Genomic DNA, 27,918 nt, shown 5'->3' with positions numbered 1-27,918 from the left:
TGCACTGTCATAAAGATGCTCAGCTGTTCTGGTTTCTCCGTCAAGCCAGGCCCGCTTGTTTTGAGCTTAGCAGACAGGCGAACGCAACGAAAAGTTGAAAAAACTGCAGTACAATGACTAACACAGTGAAAGTATGAATATCAGGGTTTCCCACAGCGCTAACTCACGCTACCGCCTCGCCAACATTCAAAAAAAATAAATAAAAATAATAATAATAATAATAATAAAAACTCGATATGCTTGCATGTTTATTTGACGTTAACACGCGGTTCTTTGTTGTTGCTTTCGCGCATGCATATAGTGAATGGCAGGGCAAAAACACATGGAGATCTCGCCGTAAAGCAAGACCGACTCTCGTGGTCTTGCACGAGACTTCTGAGCCTGTGGGTGCGGGCCGAGGGCTCTTGCAATTGCAAGTACGGTATTTCCCCCACAGACCACCAGGGCGGCCAAGAAAACCTTTGTTCGACCTGAAATGACTCATTTAATCATCCAAAACGGTATGAAAAATGTTGCATAGTATGCCTTTAACTCTTTCATAAATGCCTGTCCCGACGGAACTTTTTTTGCGGGATACATCTTGGACTCGTGGGAGAAATGGTCCACGGTGTGCCTCTCAATTCTTTCTGTTGAGGACGTCGAAGATGTCTACTTATTCGGATTCACGGTCTCGGAGGATATTTAATGTATGAACACCTTCAGAAGCTGCTGGTGGTCAACATGGCCCTGATCAGGCTGCTGGGGGTAGTCGACGTGATCACTAAGGCGTTGCATGAACAAAACAGGAGGCTTGATAAGCTGACTGCGGTTGTGGTACACAGAGGTGAGATGGGATAAAACCTGGAAGTGTGAACATTAACTAGCCCATCGATTGGAATATTGGAATATTGGATCCTGGAGCCAGCGACGAAAACACTCTAAAAGCTGAAGAAAAAGTTGGGTTCAGCTTGTTCTCTGTGGATGGAATTCTAAGCAAAGATAACTGAGTTTCCATCATTACTAAATGAAAAGATGGTGGTGATGACGTTCCAGCACTTTTATTGAGAAACAGAGCAGAGATCACAAAGATGGAAAGTAATCACACCCCACAGTCCCGCTGCAGTCTGCGTCTGCCCTGTCTCTGCCTGTCTCGCTTTTCGGCTCCCCCTAATACTGCACAGTGGCCTTGGCTTGAGACATAACAAAGACAGTTTATCCTAGACAATCACCATGCTGCACAGTATCTACGCAGCATTCAGCCTTGCACTCAGCAACAGTGGATCCTATACACAGACATCAGGTCCCCAGGCCTCCGCTGTCCGAGTGGTGTGAGGCCATAGTGACTTCAGAATAACATTCTCACAACAAATTCTGTTTTTAATCAGACTTCACCACTATCTAAATTCTCCCCTGAGCTATTATGGCGAGATCGCACAACCCCCTCTGCCCCTCCTCCCCCGCTGACATCTGTGGATGTTTTCTGAACTGTTGGGTGGCTGATAACATCAAGGACAAATGGCCTCTGGAGAACTTCCATGGAAATATAAACACTTCACCCAAGCAGACACACATAAACTGATGCTAACAAATACAGATGAACTTAAAGCGACCAGTCTCAAATGTTTACCTTTCTGCATATATGTGTCTTGTAATTATTTGTGCTTCTCGTGCAATGAGGTTTTTTGTCGGATGCTCCACAGTATATGTGGAAACATAAATTGTGAAGCACCAGTCTTTTTTATCTCCCTCCACTTCCCCCATGTAAAATCTTTCTTCTACAGATTTCAAGGGCAGCGCCTGTGGACTCCATGTAAGGCGAGGTCCGGGGCAGTTTGGAGGAACGCACCTAACGGCTGCGCTGATAGCAGCGGCTGACTGGCTGCGTTCCTTGGCAACGCAAGGCCTCAGTCAATCGTTCCCCCTAAATGTTTGTTAAATGTATGTGATGGACGGTTGTACTGAAACTGAATTTTCGATTGCAATGCAAATTGTAGTTGACAATAAAATTGATTGATTGGTTTATTGCTTATCTGTAATAATCCACATGCTATTGCTGTGCTCATTAATTTGCTTTTCCAAGGACAGTCAGAAGAATTCCAGTCTATGTTAAAATCACCCATCAAGTAAATGTCCAGATTTATACTACTAGCATGATCTAACATATCACATATTTTGTCCAAATATTCACTATTCGCATTTGGAGGTCTGTAACAGCACCCTATAAGTATTGGTTTTAGATGTTTCTTTCATGTTTTGTAGGCTGAACCCAAACACACCACACACAGAGTTCAGTTTAAAGAGAGTTTATTGAAGAAGATGAATGCTGGAGGAAGATGACTAGAGTCCAGACCAGGCTGGAGCAGGAGGCTGTTAATGGCTGGAGTTGGCAAGCAGGATGGAGCCGGAGCACGGAGGTAGCAAGGCCAGCAGCACGGCAGAGTGGGAACTTGGAGCCAGAACCACAGCAGGATAAGCAGCACGACTGGGTGAATACTTGCAGGACCGGAGTGAGAGCAGGACCAGAACCACAGCAGGCAGGTGGAGATGAAGGGAACTCTGGCTGAACAAGAACAGGTGAGGTGAGCAGTAGCAACAGGAGTAAAGAGTACGAACTGACAGGGGAGGACTGAATGCAGGGAGCTTAAATAGGGAGGCTGACAGGTGTGCTGAGTACTGGCTGATTAGTTACTGACAGGTGTAGGTGATAGTGGAGCATGGGATCTGGAGCTGTATGGGAGGCAGAGAGTGCCCTGAAATGTCCATGGTGCAGCAGGCAAAGCTGCACCATGACAGTTTCAGACAAACTTTTAACCAAATTACTTCAATACCAGAATACATTAAGTCTGACATCACTTGAACAGGTATATGATGCTGTATATAGATAGCAGCTCCTTCTCATTCCTAAAAATGCTGTATCCATCAATCATTAAAGTTGCATCATCAAATGTGTAGTCTACATGAGTTTCAGACACTGCCAATATGTGCAAATTATTTGGTTGCAATATGTCTGTTAATTCACTGAATTTATTTCTAAGACTGCATCTTGACTGAACTCCTCTTGACTTCCATTTCAATCAAATAGTTCTCTGCCTAATAATACATACAACATAGAATTTCTTACTATAATACACACAAATTAGGCAAAACATTAACAGAACATAACTGTATTTTACTTTCCACTATCTTTATATTTAGTAAATTGTTATCCTCAATTCTTGAGTTTCAAATAATCAATATAATGTATAATACTACAGAGTCGGTAATTATCTCCTCAAGTTTATGTCCATATATCGATTCCCAACTTCTCGTGATGCATGTCAGAAAGTTCTCAATTCAGTTCCGTTAATCATACCTTCATTTGATGTACTTGTTTCTGATACAAAGTCCAATCATTAGACTACTTAATTGCCAGACAGCGTTGGTCCAATTACTTGATGGTAGTAGATGTCTCCCGATTTCTGATCTTGAAAGTATTTTTTATCTCTATTAAATGTTACAATCAGTGTCGCCGGATAAATCAAATCGTGTTTTATTCCTGCGTGATATAGTTTCATTCTCAGATCTTTAAACTGCGCTCTTCTCTTGGACACTTCTGCGATTAAATCCAGAATAAATATATATATATATAGACATTCATCCCTTTGAATTGTAGGACATTTTCTTGCTTCGCTATTTGTCAAATAGCCTCTTTTGCCGCATACCTCAGCATTCTGACGATCATTGGTCTCAAACCATGTTTTTTAACTCTGTGCTCAATTTCCACTTCAGGTTAATAAGGCAGTTTATCTTTAAATACCTCATTGAAGAGGGACTCCATAAATTCGGTAGGTTTTCCTTTTTCCATATCCTTGTCGATGCCAAATACTCGGAGGTTAAATCTTCGGCTGTGACTCTCCAGCTTTTCAGTTTTATCTCTCAGATCTTTGTTTTCTTTCTGGAAAGCTTTATACACACACACACACACACACACACACACACACACACACACACACACACACACACACACACACACTACACTTAATGTATTCTTGTCATGATATTTTTCTAGGATGAACCCGGACACAGCACGCACACACAGAGCTAGTTCTTAGGAGTGAGTTTATTGAACAGGGTGTGGAAGATGGATGATGATGGAACCAGAGTCTTTCAACAGACGGAGGTGTAGAGTGCAGAAGCTGGCCGGCAGGAGGCGTGTGGAGAGACTGACCGGGAGGAACTCTGGAGCCGAAGACTAGCGACTAGGACGGAGCATCTGAGCTGAGGACTTGGAGACCAGAACATCAGAGCCGAGGACTTGAGACCAGAACGTCTGAGCCGTGGACTTGAGACCAGAACGTCTGAGCCGTGGACTGGAGACCAGAACATCTGAGCCGTGGACTTGAGACCAGAACATCTAAGCCATGGACTTGAGACCAGAACATCTGAGCCATGGACTGGAGACCAGAACATCTGAACTGTGGACTTGAGACCAGAACATCTGAGCCATGGACTGGAGACCAGAACATCTGAACTGTGGACTTGAGACCAGAACATCTGAGCCGTGGACTTGAGACCAGAACGTCTGAGCCATGGACTTGAGACCAGAACGTCTGAGCCGTGGACTTGAGACCAGAACGTCTGAGCCGTGGACTTGAGACCGGAACAGCTCACCAGGAGATGAGAACAAGAGTGGGAACAGAGCTGAGCTGGATCTAGGCTGAGACTGGAACAAAAACAAAGCTGACGGAAAGTCTATTGGCTGACTGTAACAAAAACTGAGTTGAAGGAAGTCTTCAGGCTGACTGTAACAAAAAAACTGAGCTGACAAGGATTTTGGCAGGGACTGAGCGGGAGTGAACACTATGGACCGGCGACGAGAACAGAATGAGGTGAGTCTTATAAAGAGGTGAACACAGGTGGCAACAGATCAGGGGTAATTGCAGCCTGACAGGTGACGGGAATGAAAACTAATTAGTGTCCAGAGGTGTGACAAAAGCTGAGTGAGGGAGAGCTAAGTAAACTACAAAATAATAAAGAAGCCAGACAAAACTTAAACCATGACAATTCTGTCATGCATTCCAGACAAGCCCGACTCCACATCAACAAGTTTGTCTTTGCAATCTTTCAATCCAAGTTTTAGCTCATCAAACTGCGGTTGTAGATTATTCATTGCCTCGTTTATTTCTTCCTTTATGATTGCACGGATCAAGGCAGCTAATTTAGCTTTATTCACCTGCACAGCGTCGCTTTCCATTTCACTCTCAGCTAATCCTCTTCTCGCTGGCACAGGTGAGGTAGCAGTAGGGTCGGAGATAACCTGCGGCACTTTTTTCCTTGGAATTCAATGATATTTTCCCTGTCTTTGCTTAAACTGATTATCGTTTACATCAATTGTGCTTAATCAGGAGAAAACTTTGAAATCTTAACTGTTTTGGGAGTTCAGGACCCTTTTTAGTCCACGTACTCACTTTCTACAGCTGGACAACCAGTTTATGGAGAAAAAAGTCAAAATTAAATGGTAATTATGATTTTTAGCAAAAACCATATCGTTCTACTGTAGACCTCACCATGCTAAAGATCCGAGGGACAGCCTCAATTTCAACTCTGATATTTAGATGGTAGGGTCAAAATTTGGTAAAAACATCATGACAGCATGGGTCCATCCAGCCTTTTATCATCAGTTTAAGCTTGAGCGCCAAGTGAGCATCATTTAAACGCCACAGTACTGAGTATTGTTGCTGACAATGCCCCTCTTATAATCACAGAGATTGTGTCTTTCAATTGCTACATCCAGCAGGATAATTCTTCCTGTGACAAATCATCAAATCATCTCAAACTAGTTTTTGTTCAGAATGACGAGTTCACTGTACTTCAATGGTCTAAATGAAGCTGAAGCGCAAGTTCAATCGAAGAAACTCATCGCCTGCCTCCATTCAGAGTCCGATCCGCCTTTGATGTGAGCCAATCAGCTACGAACCACACCTCCATGAAGCCAATCAGCATCCCGCGCTCATCTTAAAAGCAACTTCAAATCCACATCTCAGCCTGCTAACCAGCAAGCGCAAACGGATTGCATGTCGGATTTCGAATCAGATGTCCGATTCAAGACGACGCCGTCCCAACTCTGACTCAGCTCCGGTCCCGCTCTGCTTCGTAGCCGAGAGCGGCTATCGTCCTGCGCAACTTTCAGCCGGATCTCCTCTCATGCCCGCCCCTAGCAGCTCAAGGTAACATGTATCCACTCATGTTTTCATTCATATTACATGCATTTCGCTCATCATGCTTCTGAACTGTCCGTCTGTTTAGGCAGAAGTATCCCATCCATTCTGTTTGTGTTCGTTTTCTTCTTCTTCTGGTTTTGGCGGTTGGCAACAGGCTTGTAGTAGCATTACTGCCACCTACTGGTTGCAGTATGGTTCGTGATGGACTCCATTAATCTTCTCTTATTTCATAATTATGTCATTCTAATTCAACTCATTGTTCATATTTTCTACAGTAATTTCTTGTCCATAGTATGCTTGATTTTAAGTGTTAATTAAGTTTGTAAGCTGAAATGTTAACCTTATCATTCTCCTTTTGTTTTTTCCCATTTTTGTGTTCTCTTACTATCTTTGATATGGTAACGTTCTTCACTTCTCCCCTTTATCATCAACCTGCAGGCTGTATTAGCAAATGTCTCAGCATTTTAAATCTCTGATTTTGTCATTCAAAGACTTACTATTGGCAATCCTTCCGCATTAAGTACCTTCAATGTCATTCATGTTCAGTTTAACCGGACAGTAGGATTGAGTTGTTACTTAACCCATTTTATTTCAGAAATACATTTTAAATCCAGCGATTTATACCAATTGTTGTTAAAACCGCTGCAACTCTGGTGCAATTCGGCGTTCGTTTGGAACGGTCTGTACTGGTTCAGACCTCTTATTCATGCTGACCAGGCCACTTTGTCACTCTTGTCATTTCATCGGTCAGTTTAATGTTTTGCTAATCAATTACTTCAGGTGTTGTGGAATTATAAATGTTAAAGTTATTTAAATGTTCTTGTTTGTAGGTATTGTCTGATGAATGTCAGCTGGGAGCTGTCGTCATGATGGCTGTGGGGGATGATATTAGTATTGGCGATCTTTTAACAGCAATTGCTCATGTATTTTAGGGATTGACCTATTTCTTTTCAGGTTCAAGAATTTATTTTAAGATGAACATCCGGAGAGCATCACTGTGGGTGCTGTTGTCTGGTGATAGTGTTGTGCAATTATACACTGTTTAAAGTTATTTAATGTTTCATAAATAACTCTCTGTCTGTTGGGTATTGTCTGGTGATGATCGGCTCTTGGGCTGATATCGAGACAATGGTTGAGGGGGATGAGTTCGAGCACTGGCAGTCTTTTGACAGTAGAACCTGCACACACAGGGTAAAGGAGTAACAGCTTCTTTTCGGGTTCAAGAATTTAGTAACAGGTAAAAATGAACATCCGGAGAGCATCACTATGTGATGCTGTTTGCCTGAATTAGCACAATGTTCAATTGGTGAATCCTCTCTGCTAGGTTGGTGAGACTTGACTGGGCTACTGGGCAAAATGAAGATAGAAAGAGGCTAAGCTAAGGAACTATTTGCAAACAAAACAAAGAAAGGACAAACAAGGGTGGTTGATCAGGATAACTCTGTGAATCCTTGTTCACTGAGGGTCTGATTCCAAGAACATGGAATGGAGTTGAGACATTTGCCATGTATTTCAATCTATTCACAATGCGGGGCCCAAGTTAAACAGAACATTATTTGTTGAAATAACGGCTCTGCTGCCATGTGGTCGGGTTGGAGGCCTGGTGTGAGCACGTTCTCTGAACCGGTTGTGGTCCAATTTGAGCAGGGTTTTTCCTCAGAATTCCACAGCTTCTGCTCCATCTGGGTTCGCTCCTCAGGTGGCGGGATCTTTGCTCCTGCTACCGGTTGTGAGGTTAGGACAGCAACTGGCTCTGCATTTGCCCGGACATGTTCCCCAGGCGATGAGAGCCTCTCCAGATGCTGAAGCAGGTAGTCGAGTCTAGCAGACCCAGGATGAAGCGTGGCTGGCCAGGCACCTTCCCTCAGCAGCTGGCTTGTGTGTTGGTCAGGGCCGACCAGGCCTCATGGTTGGCCTTCTTTGTCTGCTCTGTGAGAGCTGCTAAAGAAGTCTGCAGGAGTGAGCTGAAGAAAAGAGAGCTCTTTGTCTGTGGGAGGAAGGTTTTTATTTGTAAAGAGGGTTTTCAGCAGGACCCCGGTGGAAAGAAAGGCCGTCCAAGCCTTGAGGGTCTCATGATGCAGCAGGACAGAATTCCTGTTACCTTCCCCATACCACAGTTCAGAATTCAACCCGAGATCAATTATTTATCATGGCGTTATTGCATAACATTAGTTTTCAATTACGGATCCTGTCTGCAGACTGGTGAGGCTAATTAAGCTAATAAGTAATGAAGATCATCAGTTTTATCAGAATGTAGTAAAGAATCTAAAGTATTTTCATTTCAAACATCATGGAATGAGCTAAATAGCTTAATCCGTTCATGACAGCATTTATTATGAGTTCGGCAGTTTATGCATTCATGAGTTAAGCAAACATTATTTGATAAATTATGTCTTAAGTCATGTTACCATCTTCATCCTCTTCATTCATTCATCTTGTGGTCACTTCCTCTCCTAGATCTTCCTTTCACTATTCTCAGTTTGTCCTTTTTTAAATTAAACATGTCGGCCTGCAAATTGAGTTCTAGGTATTGATCTCAACTTGGTTCCAGCATGGCTCCTGCCTGCAGTTCAGCTCTCGAATTCACAAGATATCAGTCTCATTCCATATCAGTTATTTTCAACCGTCAGCTGCCCTCCTTGCTCGGTCACCTCAATCTCACAAATGCATCATTGCCAGAGTCACGCTTTATTTCCAGGCAGCTCGAGTTCGCTAAATTTGTTCTTTCCTTCTTGAACAGGATACTCTGGTTGAGAGCTGCCGTTTTGACCATCTGGTCTGCTTCTCACCTGGATCGAAATATATTCTATAATGCCTTTCTGTCGTGGATGTGTTAAAAAATTTACGGATGCTGCCATCCGTAGGTTTTGGGGGGGTTCTTTATAATTGTTTCACAGGTTCCTGATCACTCAAAACAATGGGCCATGGTCATCATCATCATGCCTCACACATCGTTCTGAGCATCCATTCATTTTAGCTGCTCAATGCCTCTCGGCTTTAAGGTAATCTAACTGCAAATACTGGTGGTGGATTGAAACTTTTCACATGTCTCGCCAGACCCTTCATGTTTCACTCTTTTAAATTGAGTTTATCATTCATATTCATCACAGTCCGTAACTCTCCTATCATATAGTTGATCTTTCATGCTTCTTTCATATCATCATTCATCACATGTATACTTTCATTCATATCGCAACTCATATTGACAGTTTATCCTGTCACTCATTCTGTTATGTATCCTTTCATGCATTCTTTATGTATCCTGCAATGCACTCTCTCGTGCGTCTTGTCGTATCTGGTCCTGCGTCTTGTCATGTGTTCTCTCATGCATGCGTCAAGCATTCTGTTATGCACCCTGTCACCTGTGTCGCATCTTGTCATGATCACTCATTTCTCTATGTGCATCATCTGCAAGACATCTTCCGCAAGAAAGCATAAGCAAGACATCTTCCGCAAGAAAGCATAAGCAAGAAAGCATAAGCAAGACATCTTCCGCAAGAAAGCATAAGCAAGAAAGCATAAGCAAGACATCTTCCGCAAGAAAGCATAAGTAAGAAAGCATAAGCAAGACATCTTCCGCAAGAAAGCATAAGTAAGACATCTTCCGCAAGAAAGCATAAGCAAGAAAGCATAAGCAAGACATCTTCTGCAAGAAAGCATAAGCAAGAAAGCATAAGCAAGACATCTTCCGCAAGAAAGCATAAGCAAGACATCTTCCGCAAGAAAGCATAAGCAAGACATCTTCCACAAGAAAGCATATGCAAGTCATTTTCCGCAAGAAAGCATCTCTGCTCACTTCTCCTTGTTAATTTCTTTAATTTCATTCACCTAATCATCTCCCATTCAAATCACTATCCCGTCACACTGCCTTATGAGCATACAGACGCTCTGACCTCGGCATTTTTGGGGGGAACATCCCTGTTCTCATACATCTACTAATGCATATTAAAGTATAATTCAGCATTAATGTTCCTGCCGAGGTCTGAGCGCCAAAGACTTAAAATATTGTGTCAATAAAATCCTTCTAATTGCTAATTCTTTCTCTGTGAGTTTTTCAGATTGAAATGAAGCTGAAGCGCAAGTTCAATCGAAGAAACTCATCGCCTGCCTCCATTCAATCAGAGTCTGATCCGCCTCTGTGAGCCAATCAGCTACGAACCACACCTCCATGAAGCCAATCAGCATCCCACGCTCATCTTAAAAGCAACTTCAAATCCACGTCTCAGCCTGCTAACCAGCAAGCGCAAACTGATTGCATGTCGGATTTCGAATCAGATGTCCGATTCAACCCACCCCCAACCCCTTCTCCACCATCGTAGCTGAGTTCATCTAGCTTCCAAGACGTTCCTCCATCCTCAACCCATCAGAGTGTTTTCTCCCTTCAGTCTTCAGCACTCCCTATCACCCCGTTATTGGTCCGGCAGAAGACCACCATGTTGGGCCCGGTTCTGCCAGGGGTTTCTTCCCAAAGGGGAGTTTTTCCTCTCCACAGTCGCTTCAAGCTTGCTCATCATGGACAGTTCATGCAAACCTGTGTTTATCAAGTTGGACATCTATCTTAAACAGATCACCATATGAACTGAACAAACTTCTTCTATCTCCACTCCACCACCAGTTTCAGACCTGGGGGGAGCATCCCTGTTCTCATACATCTACTTATGCATATTAAAGTATAATTCAGCATTAATGTTCCTGCCGAGGTCTGAGCGCCAAAGACTTAAAATATTGTGTCAATAAAATCCTTCTAATTGCTATCTTTCTCTGTGAGTTTTTCAGATTGAAATAGTCACATGTGATCTGGTGACTATCCAGTCGATCGCCTTTGAGATGTGATGGAATAAGAGATTTATATCAAGGTTCTGCAACTGACAATCTCCAGTGTATCATGTTATGGTGGACTTAAAACCTCCAAGGAATATTTCTGAAACCTTGGTGAATCTTTGCAACAAAGAAGTTTGGTTGTTCTGAGGGCTTAGCAAGGTATACATAATAAAGTGTCCAGGAGCTGTGTTGCTTTTCCTTTCTGAGACTGTAGATGGAGCTCTGTGCAGCACATTCAAAGTGAAAGGTTCTTACAAATACCATACAAATTTTTTTGTATTGCACTCCATGAACTTATAACAACTATTAGATATGAATATGACTGAGCATCTATAATAAAGTTCCATTGCCTCATGGCGTATCGACTCACCCACACTCCAATCCTGAATCAGAAGGCTTTAAAACTTTGTATTGTCTGAGATGACTGAACAGCTAAACATAGAAAAACCAACCAGCATTGTGGGGCTGGACTATGCATTGCCTCTAAATGTGCAACAAAATAAAGGATGGCTGCAGTTGTTGACTTCTTATCCAGTAAATCTGGGCTATTTCCCCTGAGTTGAAGGAGACCAGTAGTGTAGCAACAGAGCTGAAGGGCGGAGCTTACACTCTGCTTTCTTGTTCTTGTGTTGTCTTTGCTTGTTTTAGCTTGACATTTAATCTAGGACCTGTGAAAGGAGTGTTGGAATGTGGACATCTTGTCATGAAAAAAAAAAAAAACCATTTGGTTTCTTTTAGAAGAGGAAAATACTTCCAATTTTCACATTAATGCTTTACTATGTAGAAAAGGGATTGTAAATAACTAAAATAATTTAAAGTAATGTGCACAAATTGAACATGTTCATAATGTAATTTGGAATCAATCGAACTTAAGGGAAAATGTAGTTTTTGTTATTTTAAACATTCTTTTCTTACATATAAATAATAATAATAATAATCAACTAGTTTTCAATTTGGGATGCATCTAAGTCTTATATTTACCTTTTGTAGATGATCTGGTTCTGCTGACATCTTCAACTTTGTTCTGTGTATGCCAGGGACTCCCAGCATTTACAATGTCCCAAACAATCACTGAAGCCCAGATCACTGCCGCAAGCTTAACAAAAATATTGCTTTATGTGTTTGCCAGTTCCTAACTTGATCAGTTCCTAAATCTATTACAAATATCACTTTGAAACAAAAACAACCATCAAACAAGTAGACAAGCCAGCCTGCGAGAGGTAGGGTACACCCTGGAACAGGTCGCCAGTCTGTCGCAGGGCAACACAGAGACAAACAGGACAAACAACCATTCACACACACACTCACACCTAGGGACAATTTAGAGAGACCAATTAACCTAACAGTCATGTTTTTGAACTGTGGGAGGAAGCCGGAGTACCCAGAGAGAACCCACACATGCACAGGGAGAATTTGCAAACTCCATGCAGACAGACCCAGGGTTAGGACCCAGAACCTTCTTGCTGCAAGGCACCAGCACTACCTGTAAACATTTCTGAATGTTAACAGGCCTCCTAAGTCCACATCAAACTTTTTTTAATGATTTTAGTGACCTCCTGTCTGTGATATGTGTTGATTATGACTGTTTAATTATTGTGGGAGACTTCAACTTTCACGTTGACAACCCTGAAGACAGAAGTGCAAAAGAACTATGTGACACATTTAGAAACTTTGGTTTAAACAGCCAACGCACAAACAGGGACATATTTTAGACTTGATCATCACTAAAGGTCTAAAGATTTCTAAGGTCAATGTAACTGATGTTGCCCTATCTGATCACTTTTCTGTTACCTTTGAAAGCATAATTTCCAGTGACTCATTTAGCCAAAGGGGCATCGTAAGAAAACGCACCTTTAAGGACAATGCCACAGAAACCTTTATTCAAGCTTACTCTGCTACCTCAACCTTGGGCTGCAACTCAGTAGATGAGCTAGTAGATAACTTTCATTTTAAAGTCTCAGGCATTATTGACTGCATTGCTTCAGTTAAAGTGAAAGTTGTTTCCGGGAAGAAAAAATCTCCTTGGAGAAATGCTCCAGCAGTTAGAAGTGAAAAAACTGAACGCAGGTGGAGAAAGACTAAACTCCAGGTTCACTATGACATCTATAAAGAGAGACTTTACAGATATAACTTACATTTGAATATCCAAGAGAATCTTTCTTCTCTGAGATCATAAACAAGAACATTAATAATGCTCGTGTCTTATTTTCCACAGTCGACAGGTTAACAAACCCTCCTGTGTCCGTGACTTCCGAACTCCACTCCATCAGGGCCTGCAATGAATTTGCTAACTTCTTTACTGAGAAAATCCTAAAAATTAGAGGATCACTTTGTACTTCCATATCAACACCAGAACCAATGCTGTATTCAGCTGGAACTACTTCTGACAAAATGTCCCATTTCAGCCAAATAAACCACAAAAGCTTAGAGATCATTCAGCAGCTAAGTTCCTCCTCCTGCTGCCTTGATGTTCTACCCACAGTTTTCCTTAAGAAAGTTTTACCTGTCATAGCGGCTGATTTGACTCAGATAATAAACGCGTCCCTTCTGTCAGGTGTTTTCCCCCAGTCCCTAAAAACAGCAAATATCAAACCACTGCTGAAAAAGAACAATTTAGACAAACTTCTACTCCAGAACTACAGGCCCATCTCAAACCTCCCTTTATCAGTAAGATTATTGAAAAAGCTGAGTTTCAACAATTAAACACCTTCTTAACAACGACCAGCCGCTTTGACGTTTTCCAGTCAGGTTTCCGTGCTCACCACAGTACAGAGACCGCCCTTATCAAGGTGTTTAATGACATCCATATAAATACTGACTGTGGAAGAACCACCGTGCTGGTTCTATTGGACCTCAGTGCAGCATTTGATACTGTTGATCACTCCATTCTGTTAGAACGCCTGGAGAACTGGGTCGGCCTCTCTGGTACAGCTCTCCACTGGTTTGAATCCTACTTAAAGAACAGGGAATTTTTTGTATCAGTAGGTAACTTTACATCAGAGATGACAAAAATCACATGTGGGGTTCCACAAGGGTCCATTCTAGGTCCCCTCCTATTCAATATCTACATGCTCCCTCTAGCTCAGATAATAAAAAAAAACATCAGCTACCATAACTATGCAGACGACACACAGCTCTACATCACCATGTCACCAGGTGACTATGAACCAGTTCAGGCACTGAGTAAATGCCTAGAAGAAGAGTGCTGGTGCCTATCTCCAGCTGTCAATGGGCAAGAGGCGGGGTACACCCTGGACAGGTCACCAGTCTAGCCAGTCCCACATGGAAAGAACCTATATAAACATATATGTTTTAATATAGGTTTTGATATAGGTTTTAAATATATGTGACATATATAAAATTGGCCGTTTTCCTATATTATATGTACATATATGTACATATATGTGCATATATGCAATACCACATATATGTACATATATAAAATTGGCCGTTTTCCTATATTATATGTACATATATGTGCATATATGTAATACCACATATATGTACACATATAAAATTGGCAGTTTTCCTATATTATATGTACATATATGTATATATATATATGTGTGTACCTATACCCGTGCATGCATGTACCTAAATGTGTAGATCATGTGCATACATGTACCTATATCCGCTGATACATTTATCTATATCAATCCACACATATATGCACTTGTTTACCTATGTATTAGCAAAATTATAAAAATCCATAGCTACTAGGCAACATAAATAATAGCCCAAAATGCAGAAATTTAACATTATTTATTAACTTAAGAACAATCAAAGTACAAGAACAAAAAAAAGTAACAGAAATAATTCAATTCAATTCAATTCAATTTTATTTATATAGCGCCAAATCATGAAACATGTCATCTCAAGGCACTTTACAAAGTCAAGTTCAATCATATTATACAGATTGGGTCAGATTATACAGATTGGTCAAAAATGTCCTATATAAGGAAACCAGTTGATTGCATCAAAGTCCCGACAAGCAGCATTCACTCCTGGGGAACCGTAGAGCTACAGGGAGAGTCATCTGCATTGTACATGGCTTTGCTGCAATCCCTCATACTGAGCAAGCATGAAGCGACAGTGGGAAGAAAAACCACCCATTAACGGGAAAAAAAACCTCCGGCAGAACCGGGCTCAGTATGAACGGTCATCTGCCTCGACCGACTGGGGTTACAGAAGACAGAACAGAGACACAACAAGAGAAACAAAAAAGCACAGAAGCACACATTGATCTAGTAATCTGTTCTACATTAGATGGTAGTAGCGGGTGAGCCGTCTTCTCTGGATGATGTCACAGTTAACAGAACGCCAGACCAGGTGTACCTACTATGAAGAGAAAAGAGAGAGAACAGAAAGTTAAAGCAGAAATGACAACACATAATGCATAATTGAAGAACAGTAGAACTCAATATAGTGAGAAAATTAGATCCTGATATACTCCAGTAACCTAAGCCTATAGCAGTAAAACTATAAAGGTAGCTGAGAGTAACATGAGTCACTAGTTATAATTTTTGTCAAAAAGAAAAGTTTTAAGCCTAGTCTTAAAAGTAGACAGGGTGTCTGCCTCACGGACCAAAACTGGGAGTTGGTTCCACAGGAGAGGAGCCTGATAGCTAAAGGATCTGCCTCCCATTCTACTTTTAGAGACTCTAGGAACCACCAGCAGACCTGCAGTCTGAGAGCAAAGTGCTCTGTTAGGAACATACGGGGTAATCAGAGCTCTGATATATGATGGAGTTTGATTATTAAGGGCTTTATACGTTAGAAGAAGAATTTTAAATTCTATTCTTGATTTAACAGGAAGCCAATGAAGGGAAGCTAAAATTGGAGAAATATGATCCCTCTTGTTGATTTTCATCAAAACTCTTGCTGCAGCATTTTGGATCAGCTGAAGGCTTTGAACTGCATTTTGTGGACTTCCTGATAGGAAAGAATTACAATAGTCCAGCCTTGAAGTAACAAATGCATGGACCAGTTTTTCAGCATCACTCCCGGACAGAATGTTTCTAATTTTGGCGATATTCCGGAGGTGAAAAAAGGAAACTCTGGAAACCTGTTTAATATGGGATTTAAATGACATGTCTTGGTCAAAAATAACACCAAGATTTTTTACTTTATTACCAGAGGCCAGGTTAATGCCACCCAGATTAAGTGATTGGTTAAGAAGTTTATTTTTTGAGGACTCTGGCCCAAAGATTAAAACTTCGGTCTTGTCAGAATTTAGATGCAGGAAATTTAAAGTCATCCAGCTTTTGATGTCATCAAGACATGACTGCAGTCGAAATAATTGATTGGATTCATCAGGATTTATGGATAAATATAGCTGAGTATCATCAGCATAACAGTGGAAATTAATCCCATGCTGTCTGATAATTTTGCCTATCGGAAGCATATATATAGTAAAGAGAATTGGTCCAAGGACTGAACCCTGTGGTACTCCACAGGTGACCCTAGAGTTTGAGGAAGATTTATTATTAACATGAACAAATTGGAATCTGTCTGACAGATAAGATTTAAACCAGCCTAATGCTTTCCCCTTAATCCCTACAGTATGTTCAAGTCTTTGTAGGAGAATATTGTGATCAACTGTATCAAACGCAGCACTGAGATCTAACAGGACAAGTATAGACACAAGTCCATTATCTGAGGCCATGAGAATATCATTAGTGACCTTCACCAGAGCTGCTTCAGTGCTATGATGAGCTCTGAAGCCTGACTGAAACTCCTCAAGTAGGTCATTACTTTGTAAATGTTCACAAAGTTGATTAGCAACTACTTTCTCAAGAATTTTAGATAAGAAAAGAAGATTAGATATAGGTCTGTAATTTACTAACTCATCTTGATCAAGAGAAGGTTTCTTAAGTAAAGGTTTAATAACAGCTACTTTCAAAACCTGTGGTACATATCAATTTACTAAGGATAGATTAATCATGTCTAAAATAGTGCCACTGATCAAAGGGAATATGTCCTTAAACAACTTGGTTGGGATTGGGTCTAACATACAGGTAGAAGGTTTAGATGAAGCTAAAATTTTAGATAGCTCAGAAAGCTCTACTGCTTCTAAACAGTTCAAACACTGCGCAGATTCTAAAGATTCCTCCAATGCTGCCTCACTTACTGAGGACGAGGTAATCATGTTTGGGAGGATGCCAATTATTTTATTTTTAATGGCATCAATTTTATTTATGAAGAATCCCATAAAATCATTACTACTAAGAGCTAAGGGAATGGATGGATCAACAGAGCTGTGGCTCTGGGTAAGTTTGGCAACTGTACTAAACAGAAATCTAGGATTATTTTTATTCTCTTCAATTAATGATGAAAAATATGCTGCTCTAACTCTGCGGAGGGTCTTGTTATACAACAATAGTCTGTCCCTCCAGATTAAGTAGGATTCCTCTTGGTGTGTAGAGCGCCATTTTCTCTCCAATTTCCTAACATTGTGCTTCAAGGAACGCAGCTCTGAATTAAACCAAGGAGCCAGCTTCCTGTGAATAATCACCTTCTTTTTCAAGGGAGCTACATTGTCTAATGCAGAACGCAATGAGGAAGTCACATTGTTAGCAAAGGTATCGATTTGTGAATGGGAAGAAACACCCCCACCCACCTTAAATACCCCCCAAGAAATTATCTTGTGGATCTTCTCAGCTCTGTGAGCTTTGAATTAATGGATGTGCCTATCTGCCCTCGGCTGGCTGCTGGCCACTTCTTCAATGTAGCATCTAGAGAAGACCAAAAAAAAAAATATTAAAAATACCACTTCATCAGAAACCCAAAGTGCTTACTGCTTGCTGCGATTGGACACATATGTTGGATAAAGGGCTCACCATGATAAAAAATATGTCATGTAAACATGTCAATTGAAAGATTCTGATTGGACTCTAAATCTAAAATGAATTCTGATTGGAAACATCACATGCTATTATTCTGAAAAAGGCTTGATGCATATGCACTTTGGATTATTTGTTAATATGTAAAGTGATTCAGAGTTTCTAATCCCTCAAATTTCTAATCTGATGTAAGAAACTTTACACATGTAAACATATATCGTTGTTAATAAACTGCACTTTTGTAGTATTTTTCCTGCACCCAACCGTACCCAAAATACTTTACAATGGCCTCCCATTGACCCACTCCACTGGCGAGCTGCCATAATAGGTTTACTCAAAGAGAAATAAGATACGCATTAAAATCAAGCAAATCCATTACCGGTAAAGACAAACTAAGGCACAAACACAGCACAGAATGGTTTAAGGGTGAAGGAGGGGTGAATATGATTTTTTTATTAACCCTTCAGACGACAACATGCCATGAAGTTATTTGCAACACTATATGTCCTACAAAATAGAGGACAACACACCTTACAGTGCAATACCCCAGAAATGTGGCTTAAGAAGACAAAAGGTAGGATCAAGAAGTGAGCAAACGATGAATTAGTATTATAGGTGCTAAGCAGATACAGTCAAAATAATGGGTGCCCTACCTTATACAGTCTCTGTTGATGCCTAATAAACATTGATACAAGTATGCTATGGTTAAAGTGGTGAAATAAAGTCTTTAAAGTTTTGTTTTCCCTTGTCAACGCATTATGCATTTACTCACCAATAATGGCTGCCTTTTTAATTTGGTCAAGGGCGACCAGCTGCTCCCCATCCCCTCTGGTTGGCTTCCCACCTTAAAATAATATTTCAAAATGAAGGTGGAGAAAGTAAGAGTTTTTGTTTTTTTTTAATATACACATCACGTTTTCTTGAGCTATTAAACATAACAGTCATAATTAATTCCACAGACTATGACTGACTTTTTTTCCAAGACAGAAGAGATCAGGAACATTTTATTTTGTACCATTTAGGTTGCTTTTCAGCAAAGTCTCCAGGACAAAGGTGCCCATTAGCAGATTCCGCACCATGGCAGTAGCAGAGGTGGCAAGGCGGGCTGCTTTCCATGCTTCTGCCTGGCAAAACACTCCAGAGCCCTTTATAACTTCAATCTAAAAAATAATTTCCAATCACAATATTCATTTATTGTCAACTTTTAGAAACCTTTTGATTCATATTGATTCTTATGCTTAGTTTCCCAATAGTAATTAGGTTTTATAAATGCAGATTAATGATAAAGATATAAAACAAAATAATCATTGCCCTAAACTTATAACACTAATTGACTTCTACAAAGCACATAATATGTATTACTACATAATGTTATTCACCTGTGTTTTTGCTGAGGTCTCAGCTGTTGATGTAGTCTTGTTTGAGAAGAAAAACGTTGTTAAATTCAACAATTGTAAAACTTCAACAATTTTATGCATGTGGGGCAAGTAAATTATATATTACCACTAACTATCCCAATATAAAAATCCTTATAGCTCAGTTGGAGCCTTAAGTAAAATAAGTACAGAAAAATCTGAGGTATAAAAGGGTTACACACACCTGTGGTGTCTCTCCAAAGAGCTCAGTCACCATGTGACTCTTTTTAAAGGGCTCGGTCTCCTCTGTGCTCGATCTCCTTTCTGGAATCTTAGAGAAGAAAGAAAGATACTGTATTTTCCAGACTATAAGTCGCAGTTTTTTTTATAGTTTGGCCGGGGGTGCGACTTATACTCTGGAGCGACTTGTGTGTGAAATTATTACACATTTTTACCGGTATATCATTACACCTGTTATTTTCACACCAAACAGAAGACAAGCTTTGCGCGGACGAGTGGGGTGGGGGGGTGGGGGTGGGGGTAGAAGAGCGGAGCGCCTGTTATTTCACTATATGCACGCGCAAAAGCAACAACAAAAAAATGCTACTTATACTCCAGTGCGACTTTATTATACATTTAATGGCTGGTGCGACTTGTACTCCGGAGCGACTTATAGTCCGGAAAATACGGTAGTAAAACTCTACAACAATTTTTATTCATCCAAGGAAGCCAATAGATTCTTATTTACGGGCTTGGAAAACATTAAACATGTCAATAAATTAAAGTTACATGCAAAAGCACTCAGCGAAAAATAATCAAATCCATACAGCTGTTTAAGTAACCAGTATACTAAATAAATAAATAAAAATGCAAAGGGGTTACCCACCGGTTGCACAAAAGTCAAGAAGGAGGAATCAAGATCTTCCACAGGAGTCCTTCCAGTCTTGTCCATAAAAGAAAAATAAAGTTACGGTAGTCACTTCAATACATTGAAGTGCAAATACATGAAATAATTAACACTATAAATTAGCCCAACATCACAATTCTCTACAGCTCTGCCTGAGAAACAATTTTAAAAAGCAATGACAATCAGAAGAAATTACCTTTTGAGCAATAATGGCGAGGTCACTTTTAATTTGAGGGATATCTAGAAAGAAGTTATACCAAGAATAAATTACAATCCTCAAATCAAAATAGCACCCAGCAACTTAGTCTTTGAAAGAGCATGCAAGCCCCCTTAGCCCATTGATAAGGCACTGCAGAGGAAACCTATTTCAGAACACAATTTTCTTTGTCCAATTTCTCCCAAATTCAAATTCCTCAGGGGAATTCATCCACTGCCATAGCGCCACCTGCTGGCACCACAAAATGTCAAGTTTTACTGTGTAGTGTCCTCCTCCCAACATATAAATAATATTAAATAGGTCTATGTTGTCTTCAAGACCGTTAGGCCGGCTCACACCCCGACTAGCTGCACGTGCGAGGGCCCGTCCATCGCTGCTTGCAGCTTTAATTCTAATTTGAATCTTATAAGTGGCTATGTGAGCACTATCACTACCTCACCAGCTAACAACATAGCATTTATTTTTCCAAACATGTGTTTCAGCCCATAAAATTTTTAAGTTTATACTTCTCTGCCACCAAAAAATCCATCTCCTTAAAAAAACCCTGCTAATAATAATAAAATTAAAAAAACTTACGATTGATGATAATGTCTTTCAGACGTTCATTTTCATTTTTAAGAGTTTGGAGTTCATTCCTCAACTCCTGCAAATTTCTTTGCATTTGGTCGAGCTTTCTTTTCTCCCACATCTGTTCGTCCAGGTGTTTTCTAACTTCAGCAGCTGTCTACGAAAAAGAGACAGAGAGACAGAGAGAAGAACAAAATTCAAACGTTCTATGACTTCATTTCTAAAATGGATGGTTGATTCTAGGGCTGAACGATATTCACAAGCCCCCTGAGCAAACTGAGGACCACTGCAAGCAACATGTGATGTGCACGCTGTCGCCACAAACACACACACATCAGTATCACACACACTCCGACAGGCATTTCGTTCTCTTTAACTTTAGCTTTGTGTGTGTGTGTGCTCCTGCCCGTTCGTTTCGCCATTATAACGGGTTGCGTCTATAACCTCTATGATCTATTATAACGTCTATAACGGCGGATAACTCCGCTGTGTTGTTGTTAGCTGTAGCTAACCTGCTCGGCACGTACGGGAAGGGCACATACACAAGCACTATCAATGCTATGATTGGCTACGTAGCATAAATAGACCGTATCATTGGCTGGACACCTGTCACTCACTGCTACGTTGAAAAACGGTCCTGAAAAGCGCATTTTTAGTCTCATTTCTTTGATTAGACTAGGTCTAAATTAAATATTAATTCATGCGTCTATGGTGAATTATATTTTATGTACTACATAGTTTTACTTGTGCACCGAGAATGTGCGAGCAATGCACGATTGCGCAGGCGCGCAGCTTCGAGGAACATTGTTTGGGACTATTTCGGCTACAAAAAGGAGGATGTTCACCAAAAAGAGGTAACGTTACTTTGCTTGGATTTTTTGGGAAACGCTGACAATTTGTATGATCACTTAAAACGGCAATTATGATGATGGCCAACAGTGTTTTACTTTTGCACTGTAATGAAGCTTGCTTATTAATTAAATTATTAATATCATGGAATGGTAATTATTGACTTTTGCCTGAATTGATATGGCTCACAATATCGCAATATGTATCGTTGGGGAGAAAATATCGCAATGCATTTTTTTCCCAATATCGTGCAGCCCTTGTTGATTCAGAGTGGCTGGGAGGATGTCTAGGAGTCTAGGACATAAACCTCTCCCCTTGGCTATATGTAACTGGTTGTCAGGCCTCCTTGTGTTTATTCCTTACTTAAAACACAATTTGAAATTTCCACATCTTGTATTTCATGTAATCAATGTATGTAATACACCAATAAATGAATGTTTAATGTCATCATTTAGGCTACCTTTTTCTTAGAGGGTGGTATTATGTCCTCTTCATCCCCAATGCACTCTTCCTCTTCGCTGGCCCGCTGGTAGGCAGAGAGAAAGAGAGAGAGAGGGGACAAAGTTGCCTACTGGGCTGATGTCATACCTGGTACAGCTACTGGTAATGCACTTTATTATAAAAGTCTTACTTATCTTTACTGTATTGCAATGTAATAACTCACACTGGTTGCAGACTGCTAGTGTACCTTTTTCTTTGAAGATCTGTAATGAAGCGCCTCCTCCTCCTCCTCCTCCTCCTCACCCTCCTCCTCTTCCTCCTCCTCTGCCACCTTCTCCTGCTTCTCAGGACAAAGGGGACAAATTTCCCTATTGTGCTGCTTTCATACCTTATAACAGCTGCTGTTTTGTAATGTAACAAAACACACAGGATGCAGACTGGTTGTGTACCTTGTTCTTTGAAAGTATGTCATGACCCTCCTCCTGCTTCTCACCCTCCTGGTGCTTGGATTTGGAAGCCCCTCCCTTTTGATTGTCAACCTTGAGTGACAGAGAGACTGACTTTTATCCCAGCTCTTATGTTAACTTATGTTACATGACCTTGCACTTGTTCATCTTGTCAACAAAGCACATGACATCATCATAGATAAGACAATTACAAACCTACACACATGCATACACATTAAGGAACAAGAGAGAGAGGTGGAGATAACTTTAAGCATAGCACCAATTGGTGAAGTCAGTTTATGTTACCTTTTTCTTTGAAGCCTTCTCAGTTAGCCCCTGCTGCTCACTGTACTTAGAATTTGGGATGTGAGGACGTTTTGTTTGCCCTTGTGTGTCTTCTTTCTCCATCTCGATCTCACGCAGTTTAATTTTGAGAGTTTTTTCAAATTCTGGTGCAAAGAATAGAAACGTTATCATGAACTGCAAACGTGTCTAATCATGTTTAACGTTACCAAATAGAACATTAACTCCCAAATGGACTAAGCTAACATCAGCAAATTAAGTAATGTTAACGTTAGCTCACATGAGCCAGAATGCTAAGCTTGCAAGCCGACACAGCAAGATCCATTTTACACTTTTTCAAGTGCGAGCAAAACCATTTAATATTGTATCGTTATATAACGTTAACTACATAACATCAGATGAAGTTAGCTTGTAACATACTTGCCACTTCAACAATTCTGGCTCCGTGCACCGGCCACGGTTGGCGGCCTTTTCGCCATTCCACCAGCTTCTCCGTTTTTTCGGTCCTCATAAGAAATTCTTTAAATGAAAAATTTCGGACACAGTCGATGGGCAAAATACTATGCGCCCCTCCGTTCTCACCCTCAATCCATTCTAGAAGAACATAACGGATCTCTCCCGCTGATATCGCCATTATTGCTCCCAACCGCTATCTTTCGGCGCGAAATGTTATCCGATGAAGTCAAATGGATGATGACGTCATCAAACTACAGGAAGCCGTAGCGGTCGATCGTCTTCTTCTTCTTCTTCTTCTTGATTTTTATTGGCGGTTGGCAAAAAACGTTTAGGTGAGCATTACCGCCACCAACTGGTATGGAGTGTGGACCGCATGACAAAAAAAAAAAAAAAAAAACAACTATATCCTATTATACAACCTACTCTGTTTCAAAAACTCAAATATGACCTGGTATCCTCTGCTTCCTGATTCCTTTCGCAATAAATCAACAATATCAAGTTTAATTTTCATGTTACTAAGTTTACTTGTCAACCTGTTTCTCTGAATCCAATATTTATTACAATTCAAAATGACTTGTTCCACAGTCTCATCTTCCCCACGGTCACATTTCCCTGTCTGATGTTTCCCTATCAAAAAAAATGATCTATTCAATCCAGTGTGTCCCATTCTAAGCCGTGAAATAATTATCTCTTCTCTCCTGTTCCTTTCTGTTATTCTCATTTGTCCAATTCTCTTTTGTATTTTATAAAGCCACCTTCCTTTCTTTTCTTCATCCCATAACTTTTGCCACCTATCTTTGGCTTTTTGTTTAATTATACCCTTTATTTCTGTTATACCAAAACTAACATTAATATCTACCCTTACCTTTTACTCTCCTTAGCCATCCTGTCTGCCATTTAATTTCCTTTAATCTCGTTATGTGCCGGAACCCAAACAAAATGTACTACTAACCCCATCATATTTATTCTGTAAAGCGTTTGTTGTATTTCAATTAATATATCAGGTCTACTGTCTGACTGATTATTTTGCAAACTGATTAATGATGAACTAGAATCTGAGCAAATGATAGATTTTAATGGTCTTACCTCTTCCACCCATTGAACTGCTAAAAGCAAAGCTAGCATTTCTCCTGTATATACTGAAACTCCATCACTAATCCTTTTTCCGGTCGATCGTCTCTGAATTGGGTGCCTTTTGGCCTCATACTTTTTTTTTTTTTTTTTTTTTTTTTTTTTACATCAAATAGTTATATTTCTGATCTTTTCATGTGATAGTGGAAACCTTTCAGAAAATATGTTTTCCCATCTCAGGCATGAAATTCTAATCGTTATTAAGTGTTTTTTCTTAGTGAAAATTGTTTTTGAGTTCAACCCCGTCAAAGACAACTTGGACCCTGTGTGAATATGAATTTAAAAGATTTTCTAGTAAATTCGTGCAGAAGGTTTTAATGACATGTCCCTTGTTTGATATAATTTATTGCATGTAGAATTTTATTTTTAAATACCCACCATTTGAATACGAAATCAGGTCATGGAAACAGTATCTAACATTGGTCTTCATATCTTTTCAAAAAATATGCATTAACATTAGGATTTAATCAGGCTTTCATATTTTTCCAACTGTCCTGTAAATTCTACACACAGCAACATTGATCTAATTTGTTTTTTTATAACAAAAATATTATTTAAAAACTAATGACATATATGCAACTCAATCTAGCCTATATGCAGAATATATGCACATATATGCACCTCAATCTAGCCTATATGCAGCATTTATGGACATATATATGCACATATATGCAACTCAATCTAGCCTATATACAGCATATATGTACATATATATTATCATATATGCACATATATGCTCCTCAATCTATCTTATATGCAGCATATATGTGCATATATATGCGTCATATATGCACATATATGCTGTATATATGCAGCATATATGTGCATATATGACGCATATAGGTTTCATATATGCGCATATATCCTCATATAGGTTCTTTCCGTGTGGGGTAGCCTACATACAATTGGAGTTCATTTTTATTTTTCTCAGTTAATAACAAATAGGAACAACAATCAATAAAAATTACCAAAAAACAAACAAACAAACAACAGAAGCAGACAGTTTATTTGCCAAGCCCTAAAGTTGATGTATTTAACTGGTTACCTCTAACATCGAAGAAATAAAAATACACAACTATGTTAATATAAACCACACTCCTGTAGAAATAAATATAAAAGAAACATACCAAATTATGCGTTAGATGCCCAGAAGCTAAAGATATGCTATTTTACAGAAATTGTAGAGATGTAGACAAGAACTATCATTATGAGTGAGCGCCTTTAATTAAAATACCCTCTCCCAAAACTTGTCATCCCTTGTAAATGTGGTGATTATTATGTGAAAAATCAAATTCTGCTTTCAGATAAAAGAGAAATAGCCCTTTATCAACTTCTGTGTGGGTTTACTAAGAGTTGCAAATGAGATTTCCAAATTATTAAAACAAACCTCCCCGCTTGCCTGCGATCCCGCTGCGACATCACCATCTGCGTGAAGCAGCCACGCCTGCGGTCACGCGCAAAGACAGCAATATCAACCGCGTGGAATGAAGACGAGCTCAGCTGGTGCGCGGGTCTTATGGTGAACGCACATCCCGAGCTGAGCTCAACACAAGGCGGTGCGGGAGCGTCGCCTTGCTCAGCGAAACCGCGCGTAATGCTCCGAGGAGGAGGATGCTGGATCGTGAAGGGGCGGCCGACATGCGACTGGTCCAGCAGATCGGCGCGGGCATGAAGATCCAGGGAGGCGGCGAGCACGTTGGTGGCTGCAGCAAGGTGGGAGACGGTCAGGATAGCCCAGTCGTGTGCTTGCAATGTCAGGATGAGGTGGTGCGGGTCTGTTCGCGCAGTCCCCGCCGCGCCTACACGACGCGCCTCTCCTCCGGATCCGCAGGTAAAAAGACATCATGTGCAGCATTCGGGCTTAGACATTTGGCATATGTTGTTTTTCCACCATCACAATTTCTACGAAGCCAATGCTGGGGTTCAAAAGTAGTGAGACACTTTCATCCAACTCAAGAATATAAATTGACTCCTACCTTGCACTCCATATCAGTTAGAGCTAGCTTGAGTCTAGTCTATGTTGTCATTGAGTATTTTGCTGTAATGTTATTTATTCATTATTTGACAAATTATGAATGTTGTTCCAAGCTAGGGTTTCCAGAGTTACATCTGCTCACTTCCAGATGCTTTGGAAATAAATTCCATCTGCAAGTTTATCTCTAAAAATGGAACCACGTGTACTTGCCCTAGCTAGAAAATGATCCAAATGCAGTCTCAGTGCTGCTGTTGCGCTGTGTGGATGCAACCTGGTGTACGATTAGAAAATAAGAACAGGAAACATTTTTGCAAAGTTCTTTTTTTTTTATCTTTTTAATACACAGAAACATTTGCTGATTTCTCTGCCTAAAGCAAAAATGTAGGGTCAAACAGTCCACTCGTGTAGATTGAATACTGCTATCGGATTACATGTTAAAGTACGTTAATATTGCCCATTCTTGACCTGTCAAATTGCAAGGCATCACCTTCTTTAATAAAACATTTTAAAATATAGAGAACACCAGAAGGAACCAATAGAATAACTTTAATTTGGGCATTTAGAAAACATATTTCAAGTCTTTTTGAGTTGATCCAACTTGTTTCATAAAACATGACAACACTATTTCCTGGCCCATTTCTCAATAGAAAAAAATACTCACAAGAATAAATTATCTTTAATTATAGCAGCATTCTACCATTGAAGTAGTATCATAGTATTTAAAAAATATAACTTTCATTGTAACTTTGTTTTGATGTATTCAGTTAGGCACATTTAATGGTGATAATAGTAAAGATCTGGCAGTTACTAAACTCTGTAGCTCTAATCGTCTTACTGGCACACATCATCCCTTCATTTATTAAATTAATTCAGCCTTTTTATATGCCCATTTAAGGAAAAAGTAGAAATCGCTCTGGTGACGGTGATTCAGATGGATTAGAAATTAAGATGACAAGCCAAAAGAACAATTACCTGGACAAACTGGGACTGATGAGGATGAAGTGGATGAATCAGAAAGAGATTGAGGGCAGTGAGGATACAGAAAAAGGCATCTCTGCTATAGAATATAAGTGAACTGTGTGATTTCTTTATTATTTTTTTTGACCACATGTTTGGTTGGCACTAACCATCAATCTGTTCCAACAGCATAAACTCAACACCTGGTTTAAAGAAAGAATCCAGTAGTTTTGTGTATGTGGGCAGCCAAAGAAAGCCCATCTTGTGCTGAGACAGATTAATGATTACTGCCGTCTCCCCTGATCGCTGGTGTTTCACTTCAGGACTGTAGTTTTCTATCCTCGTGAGACCATCCTGATCTCGCGAGCTTTCAAGGTTTCACTCGCAGATCAGTCTGGCTACTTTCCGTTAAAGAAAATTTGGAGCCGTTCACCAAACGAACGTCCAATCAGCGTTGGCTTTGAGGCAGGTT

At 40.2% G+C, this 27,918-nt stretch overlaps 2 protein-coding genes across 6 annotated transcripts in view; one reads left to right on the top strand and one right to left on the bottom strand.

Moving 5' to 3' along the window:
• Positions 1 to 26,079, bottom strand: part of LOC105919273 (NXPE family member 3) — a 42,303-nt gene extending 16,224 nt beyond the window's left edge. The window contains exon 1 of the mRNA XM_036132422.1: positions 25,902 to 26,079. The gene's annotated coding sequence lies outside the window, so the exon portion shown is untranslated. The remainder of the gene's footprint in view (positions 1 to 25,901) is intronic.
• LOC105919271 (anoctamin-4) overlaps positions 26,058 to 27,918 on the top strand; it is a 170,306-nt gene continuing 168,445 nt past the window's right edge. For all 5 annotated transcript variants that reach the window (XM_036132419.1, XM_036132418.1, XM_036132420.1 and 2 more), the window contains exon 1: positions 26,058 to 26,345. In XM_036132419.1, coding sequence (XP_035988312.1) covers positions 26,126 to 26,345 — 220 coding nt within the window. In that variant the 5' untranslated portion in view covers positions 26,058 to 26,125. The remainder of the gene's footprint in view (positions 26,346 to 27,918) is intronic.

This window comes from Fundulus heteroclitus, unplaced genomic scaffold (assembly GCF_011125445.2).
Source record: "Fundulus heteroclitus isolate FHET01 unplaced genomic scaffold, MU-UCD_Fhet_4.1 scaffold_50, whole genome shotgun sequence".
Taxonomy (NCBI): Eukaryota; Metazoa; Chordata; class Actinopteri; order Cyprinodontiformes; family Fundulidae; genus Fundulus; species Fundulus heteroclitus.
This window is presented reverse-complemented; position numbering and strand designations above follow the sequence as displayed.